The 8,754-nt window shown below is 36.8% G+C and overlaps 1 protein-coding gene across 1 annotated transcript; it reads right to left on the reverse strand.

The window, feature by feature from the left end:
• Positions 1-426: 426 nt before the first annotated feature.
• Positions 427-2,368, reverse strand: LOC141610679 (aquaporin PIP2-2-like). Its single transcript, XM_074428891.1, has 4 exons — positions 1,905-2,368; positions 1,244-1,539; positions 945-1,085; positions 427-752 (listed from the first exon to the last, which is right to left on the reverse strand). Exons 1-4 carry the CDS (start codon positions 2,212-2,214, stop codon positions 639-641), a joined length of 861 nt encoding a protein of 286 aa, XP_074284992.1. The 5' UTR covers positions 2,215-2,368; the 3' UTR covers positions 427-638.
• Positions 2,369-8,754: the final 6,386 nt, after the last annotated feature.

The raw sequence follows: 8,754 nt of genomic DNA on the forward strand, positions 1-8,754 counted from the left end.
TGCACAAACCTCATGACATTAATTAAGGTGATTGTGTGCTAATTTCAGTAATTTGGAATCATTCATACATAAATATGCTTTTCATTGAAGATTAAACAAAGCTTCGTTGATGTGCCGAATTTGCTCCACCAAAAACGCCGTATCTTTGAATATCATTTTTTTAATTTATTATTATCAATTGTTGTTACTGTGAATAATTAATGTTATTTCAATATTTCCTAAATTGCCCTTTAAAACTAATTACTTTGAAATTCAAAATATGATGGAGGGAAAGCAAAATATCCAAGTAATTTACAATAATACCCCGGGTGTCGCTCAATTTGAGTAACACCCGGTGTCGCCATATCATTTTCCAAAACTTACTAATCACCAAATTTTGTGGCATATTTGCAAGCAACATGAGTACAAGAGGAACATCCCCAAATATGACGTTAAGAAATTGTCATAGACAAAATTAAAATTACAAGAAAACAAAACAAACACACCATTGATAATTAAATAAAGTACACTTTACACAATCCCCACTTAATTATCTACAATTCCATGCACTCTTACCTTACCCTCCTTTTTTTCACACATTTACACTCCAAATTTAATTAAAAACATAATAGTAATTAAATAAAAAGTTCTTGAATTGATTAGGAAGAGCTCCTAAATGACCCAAGAGCTTTAATTGCTCCAGCTCTAAGAATATATTGGTGATAAAATGCTGCAATTGCTGCTCCAATGAATGGTCCCACCCAGAAAATCCACTGAAATTAACCAAACATATAAGAAACAGTTTAGTTAGCGATAAGGATAATGATTGGGCGTCACTGAGTGGTACCGAGTTTTGATACCAGCTACTCACATGATCACATGTGAATGGATGGTACCGAGACTTGGTACCAGCACGTGACGCTATCTCATTTTCCAATAAATATACGGTTTGGAGAGTTACGTACGTGTTCATTCCATGACTTTTCCTGGTTGTAGATCACGGCAGCGCCGAAACTTCTAGCCGGGTTGATACCGGTTCCGGTGATTGGGATGGTAGCCAAGTGAACCATGAACACTGCAAATCCTATAGGTAGTGGTGCCAACACCTAGACATACCAAAACAAACAATATGATTTTAATATTAGGATATTAAACAATTTGACTAAGCTGCACGACTGCAATCATCAGTTTAAACTTTTAGTTGAAAAAATAAGTAATAACAGCATATATAAGCGTGTATATAAAGCAGGGGAGAAAGACGGACCGGAACATGGGAGTCCCTAGCGGATCGCTTAGGGTCAGTGGCAGCAAAGACAGTGTAGACAAGAACGAAAGTGCCAATAATCTCAGCGCCGAGGCCAGTTCCCTTGTTATATCCGGGTGCCATCTCATTCGCCCCGCCACCATACCTTACATAGTATGCCTTTTGGAAGGCTTTCACTAGACCTACTCCACATATTGCTCCAAGGCATTGAGCTACCATGTATGCAAAAGCCCTTATTAAGGACACCTTCCTTGCCAAGAACAACCCGAATGTCACTGCCGGGTTTATGTGTCCTCCTGTTTAATCATTAACCCGTCAATTGTTGATAAATTAGATTTATCGACATAAATAATACTCGTACCAATTTTATCTAATAGTTTCGAAGGGTCTCGGTCATGGCCTTAATAAGGATAGGTCACATGTACTATTTACGAATTACTCGTAGTAAAATTGTGTCGAGAATTTATCTACTAGTTGTTACGAAGTATTTCATATTAAAAGAAGCGCATGCGGTTTAATGAACTCAATGAATCCACTAATATATGCAACCTTGTCCGTGTGTACATATTTAAAATTTTGTATTCAGACGAAATATTGGTCAAAGTTAAAAATCAGCTAACCAGCAAAGTCAAATGAGAACAATATAATAATATACACATACCAGAGATACCAGCAGTGCAGTAAACAAGGATAAAGATCATGCCACCAAAAGCCCAAGCAATACCGAGAATACCAACACCACCACATTGATCACCACCGGCATTAAGGTCAGTCTCGCTCTTATAACCAATAACCGTAAGGACGGTTATATACAAGAAGAGAAGAGTGGCAACAAACTCCGCTATAATAGCCCTATAAAATGACCATTTTCTCAACTCCTCCATGTCGAAAAGAGGTGCCGGTGGAGGGTCATGATAGTCTTTTGTTGTGTACTCTGGTTGTTGCTCTGCTAGCTCCATGTCTTTGCTCATGGTTGGTTTGTTTTAAGAGGAGAATTGTGTAGGAAAGTGATGAGGGTTTATGAGTTATGTGATGAACGTTGTTAGTTGTGTGGAAAAGAGTGGGAGTTGTAGGGGTATTTATGTATAGGGTTAGGCTTTGTTAATTGTATGTTAATTAGAGATTAGTTTTATTTGTTCAATTATTGGTGCTTCATAATTATGTAGTTGTCATGAATTGTTCACATAGTCTTGGACGGTGGTTTTTAACCCGCCTAGCAAATCGACCACCCGAATTGACCCGACTTAATCCGACTATAGTGAATCCATACCTGATTTGACCGTTGTAAGTCAATATGACAAATTCAGACTGTAATTAATCCATATCTGATTTAACCCGCTTTAACTCAATTTGACTCTTTACGTCCTTTCTTTAAAAAATTTGATAATCACGCACATGAAATAAAACAAGTACGGATCTGAATTGATAGGGATCTGAATCAAAAGACCTAAATCTAAACATATCCCAAATGGTACGGATATGAATTGATCTGAACTGTATGACATGTTTGACAAGTCTATTTTTAACCTTAGATTCAAAATAGATTTGACGCCGAACCTGAAAATTGAAGCTCAAAGAGTTTGAATCGAGCTCAATTTGTCATTATATTCTCTTTATTTTCTCATATTTTAAATGATAATTTATTTTTTTTGATGACGAGGGGGTTGAGGCCCCTCCGGGCCCATGCATTCCCGCACCACCACATGGACCATGGAAGCCACCCCCTTCGGGGGCTGCAGTGACCAAGTGATCATCGCCCCCATCTGGTAGTCGAACCTGAGACTTCTCAACTCCTGCATTTCTAAAGCTTCAAGGTTTAACCCAGCTAGCACTGGACTAACACCACTTGATTTTTAAATAATAATTAATAATATTAAAACTAATCTAAAGTAAATAAAAAAAACAAGTCAATGATTTGAGCTTTGCTGAGCTTGGGAACTGCTTGGATTTAATTGATCTCGACTCGTGCTCAAGAACAGTTTAACCGGGCAATTCTAGATCAGTTTGACTGGGCTAAAATCGAGCTTTAACTTAACCATTGTCAAGGGCTCAACGAGCCGAGCCGGCTTATCTTACAGCCCTACGGCCCTATCTAAGGGTCTGATAAAACTAGATAATCTTTATTAATAGTTAAGGGAAAATTGTGGACATAATTTAAGGTGGGATGCTTAATAATTAGCCGTCCAAATGACATACGAGTTTTGGTTGTCAATTGTCAATTTGTCATAGCTTGCATTTGGCCCACTTTTTCATTTTTTTAACAACCCCCTCGTTCCTTCTCTTTGAACTTACTTCCTTTTTGGTTTGTGATTTTGGGTTTATCTATATCCTTTTTTGTACAAGGCATATACTCCACATATCATCATAAATGTATTTAATTAAGCTGTCATAATAATACATTACCAATATGTAGGGGTGGCATTTTGGTACGTCAGGTCGGGTCAAGCCAGGTCTTGTTAAATTGGGTTTGGGGGTTATATCGGATTATCTGGTCAACATATACTTTCGAGTCGAATTGGTTTCATCAAATCATTTCAGGACAATTCAGGTCGATTGATGTGCTTGATGAAGTCGGGTCAAGTCATTTTCGAGTCTGATTATTGTGAAGTTTTTTTATTTTGCTAGTTCAAGTTTTACCAGTTATTTTAGTTTTGGCTATTATATGATTTGGTTAGCTGTTATTGAATCGTTTTTTAAAATAATGTTGAAAAATAAAATATTTATCATTTTGGATCGGAAACAAAAATATTTGTCAAATTGGGGTCCAACTAGGGTTGGACAATCCCAAACCAAAAGACAAACCTATTTCTCATTTTAAGCCCAACCCTATCATCATTACTCATAACTTTCTTGTCACTTCTCCTCCCACCATGAGGAGCGCCACCTGCTCTGTCACACCATTTGCCCGACACTAGGCAAGTCATAAATCAACCACCGTGGCGACCACCGCACGGTTTTTCATCTTCATCTCCTTCGCACGCTGCAACCGAGTTTGAACCACCACAACCACTAGTCCACTCTACACGACCTGACCTCCTCCAATACGCCACCTACACCCCCACTTATTGACCCCACCTTTACGTTCCACCCGCAGTACCCATATGCGCCACACGTGACCGAGCTTCCGAGGACGACGTTTTGCCGTGGTGTGGGAGGAGTTGTAGGTTGTGAACGGTGATGGGGAGGGTGGATGGTGCAGGCATGGTGATTTGGTGGGGTGAGCAGTTGTGGGTGACGTGGTGTGGTGGAAGGAGTTGTGGTGACGGGTGACGGAAGATGAATTGGGGGTGTGAAATAAGGAGTATTCAAATTGGGTTTGGTTTGGAATTGTCCAAACCTAGTTGGACCCCAAATTGACAAATATTTTTATTTCCGACCAAAATGATAAATATTTTAGTTTTCAACATTATTTTAAAAAACGATTCGCTGTTATTAAGTTAAATGTATCAAGCTAAATACTACGGAGTAAATCACTTTCATTTGAATTTATATCAAGCTTAATAATTGTCAGGTAATCAATCTTATTGAGTCAATATCAAGTCAGTTTTGCATTGGGTCAGGTTCAGAATCATGTCACTGATCGTAAGGTTGTATCGAGTGTCGGGTTCAAACAGTCCAATCGTGTCGGGGTTTTATATTTTTTGGGTTCAGTCGGGTCACGTTGGCCAGCTTTGCCAATATGCCAGGACATATCAGTCTGATTCTCATTAATAGGCCAGGCCCATAGATGATATACTCCCTCCATTCAACTCCACTTTACATGTTTGCTTTATCACGTTTGCCAACGCGAGTTTTACGCGCTAAATATCTTTAGCTACGTATTTGCAAAAATTATAAAAGTTAAATATTTTTAATGAACTCTTAAAGACGAATCAAATAAGATCTCACATGAATATATTTTAACTTATGTATCGAGAGGAAATTGAAGTTAAATGTCCGCTTGTGAATAGTGTGCAAATGAGAAACCTGCAAAGTGGAGTTGAATGGAGGGAGTATAACGCCTGGACTGGCCAGCATAGGTTAATTGAGTCACATAATAAAGCGGGAAAGTGGTGATTTAGCCCCATAAGAGCATTCACAATAGAGAGAATATTACCTTTCTCTTATTTTTTTACTCACCCTCTATTTTTATGACCAATAGATCTTGGTATAGACGGGTGGGGCGAACAGACGGGTAAATACCTCTAATAAAATGGGTAAGGGGGACAAGGTGGGGTACCCTCCATGTGCTTCTCACTTTATGACAAATGGGTATTTTGTGACGAAAATGGTATCCGTCTATACGTATAGACGGATAGTGTCCGTCTATAATGAGAATTTGTGTTTTATGACACCTCAATATCTTTTCATTTACCTTACTTTTCATTATTATCATCCTCTTCCTTTATCTCCTCTAGTTTTCTTACCACAATAGAGAGGATCCTCTTAAATTATTAATCCTACTTTAAATCATCTCATATTTGATAAATAAATAAATAAAGGGATATTCTATGGTGTACCCCTGAATTTTTCAGTTTTCTACGTTGTACCCTTCATTTTTTTATATTTTACAGTATACCCCTAAACTCCTTACTTATTTCTCCATCATGACCTCGTTTAACTCTCAATTAACTTTATCACTATCAAACAACCGTACTTTGACCTTTATTTCGACGTATTAATGTTGTATCACCATCCTACATGAGAAACATCAAAAATTACTTTTAATAAGCACAAACTACTATTAAAACATCCGTTATAAATCATGACATGATAATGGAGATTTGATGAACTTTAAGTTAGATTCCTATACTATTTGGTGGGTTAATGAGTAATTCCACGAACTAAGAAGTAAATACGTAAGTTATCGAGTAATTGGAATGCTAAATAAACGATTTAATAAGTCAATTAATAAACTAAGTTAGCAAAGACAATATATAAGGTCACGGTATAGACTAATGTATAGAGTTCAGGGGTACACCATAGAATTTCAAAAATGCAAGGGTACACCATAGAATACTGAAAAACTCGAGGGTACACAGTAGAATATCCCATAAATAAATTATTAGACACAAAAAAAAATGCTTGGTTAGTGGGCACTAGGGCCAATGTTTACTTTCCTCTACTTTCCTCTAAAACTAGAGGAAGTAACCATCTTCCTCTTGCTAAGAGGACATGTAACATATGCCTCACAATAGAGAGGATATCCTCTTATGAGAGAGAGAGGGTTAAGAGGATGATCAATCTTCTCTATTGTGAGTGCTCTAACTCTTTACAATTGTGAAATTAAGCCCCATAACTCTCAATTGGAGTAATTTAGCCCCAATACTTATACATAAAGTGAAAATTGGCCCCAATTCAAATTGTATATAATATCTCCCTTGAAATCAATATCTCGTAAATTTCTCCTTAAAATAATAAGAAAAAAAAAACTTGTACTCTCCATATACGTATTACAATTTCACATTTTTTGTAAAATATGATAGATAATTATATTGAAAGATGTGATGTTACAGAATACAAATGAGAGTATATATAATACATTGACTTAACTAAGCTCCTAGTATTATGCTAACTAATAACAAATAAGAGAATAAAATCTACACTTAATGAAAATCAAACGTGAGCTATTAACAAGGAGGTAGACTGGGATTGTTGACTTGAGTTTGTTGAGGCAGTTTGTGTGCTTGTGGAAGTCTTATTCTCAATATTTTTCGTACATGGTTGTTTCTTCATAAACGATATACATTCTTCAAACTTCTGTAAAAAAAAAGAAAAATCAAAGCAGTAGCAACCATAAGCAAACACTCTCATGCCTGACATATAATACAACCATATAATACACCAACACAAATTCTCACTTTAGACGGATACTTTCCGTCTAAAACTGTAGACATATAGTGTCTCACTTGCCCTCTCACTTGCATTTTGTTAGAGGGTCACTATCTACAGCTTTAGATGGATAGTATCCGTCTACAATGAGACGGATTGATATACCAACTAATGAACATAAATATTTCTCTAATTAATCTAATTTAGTAAAAAAATAAGACGATTTAAACGACAATAACAAGAATATATTACCTTTTGAGTAAGGTAAGATTAGATTGGGGTAGAAATTGAGGTTTAAGTATTGAGATTTAGGGTGTGTTTGGATAGCAAAAGTGGAGGGAAAGGGAGGGGAGGGAGAAGGAGGGAAGAGAAAGGGATGGAAGGGAAGGAGAGGGAGAATGGAGAAAGTCATTTTCCCTCCAAATCTTGCCTTTGTTGGAGAGGAAATAATTTGGCTTGGAGGGGGAAGTGGAGGGATTCATTTTCCCTCCCCTCAAAATCCGTCCACCTCCATTTTGCTAACCAAACAAAGGATTTAACATCCCTTCTTTTCCTTCCCCTCTCTTTCTCTCCAAATCCTCTTATCCAAACAGACCCTTAGAGGAGAATTTGAATTGGGGCCAAATTGCACTTTTTCTATAAGTAATGGGGCTAAATTACTCCAATCCGGAATTATGAGACTTAATTTTACAATTGTAAAGAGTTATGGGGCTAAATCACCACTTCCCCGCATAATAAAGTATTGAAGTTGGATTGATTGAAAAAAATACTTGCAAATAGGTTAGTTAACTAGTTGAGTAATCCTTAAAAAATCGATCGTAAATATCTGAATCATCAATCACACTCTAAACATAATTCTCGATAAATTGAATCGAACTAGCACCAAACTCGGGACACTTGAAATAAAGCCCAAATTTAAATCAAACAACTCATGCAATTGGTCTCCCTTGTGACGGGTTACCATTTGTGGCGGATATTTTGTGAGTAAAAATGGTAACAAAATGGGTTAGTGGAGAAAGGGGACCACATGAATAGTATTGCAGAGAGAGAAAAAGTGGGTACTTTATGAGGTAAAATGTTATCCGTCACTCAAGAGTGACGGATATGTGCCGTCACAAACAAGAATTTGTGCAACTCATGGTTCTCGTAAACAACCTTCCCTTGTGAATTGTCAAAAAAAAATGAATGTCGACATAAGTTGCTCACGAGTCACGTCCAACTCAATTATGGTCCAATTCAAATTTCGACGACATTGACCCACGAGCCTATACAGATCCAAAATAACTCAAACCAATTAAAATCGATGACAAACTTAAACCTAAATTGAATCAATCAATAATCCAATATGAAAACCTAAAGTTCACCTAAGTGAAGCTCATGCAATTCCATCATAGCTGATAGTAAATCGTATAACCCGTCTATCAGATCTAGTACCACTTCAGCTGTATTTTGTTACTAAGCTACTTGCCTATTAAATAGGTCTTAGCCATGTGAGTAAGACGAAGGTATCGTAACAATATGTTACATGTTCAAATTTCCCTCCATTTTATATTATACTGGTTTTGCGGATTTTCTCTATAATTTAATGTACGTTTTACTCGATTTTGATCTTAAATTTTCAGTGTTTAGGTATCTCACATTTCAAATAAATAAGCTCAACCTAAAGAATAAAGATGTGTCACATATGTAACGTAGTACAT

The sequence above is a fragment of the Silene latifolia genome, chromosome 11 (assembly GCF_048544455.1).
Source record: "Silene latifolia isolate original U9 population chromosome 11, ASM4854445v1, whole genome shotgun sequence".
Classification (NCBI taxonomy): domain Eukaryota; kingdom Viridiplantae; phylum Streptophyta; class Magnoliopsida; order Caryophyllales; family Caryophyllaceae; genus Silene; species Silene latifolia.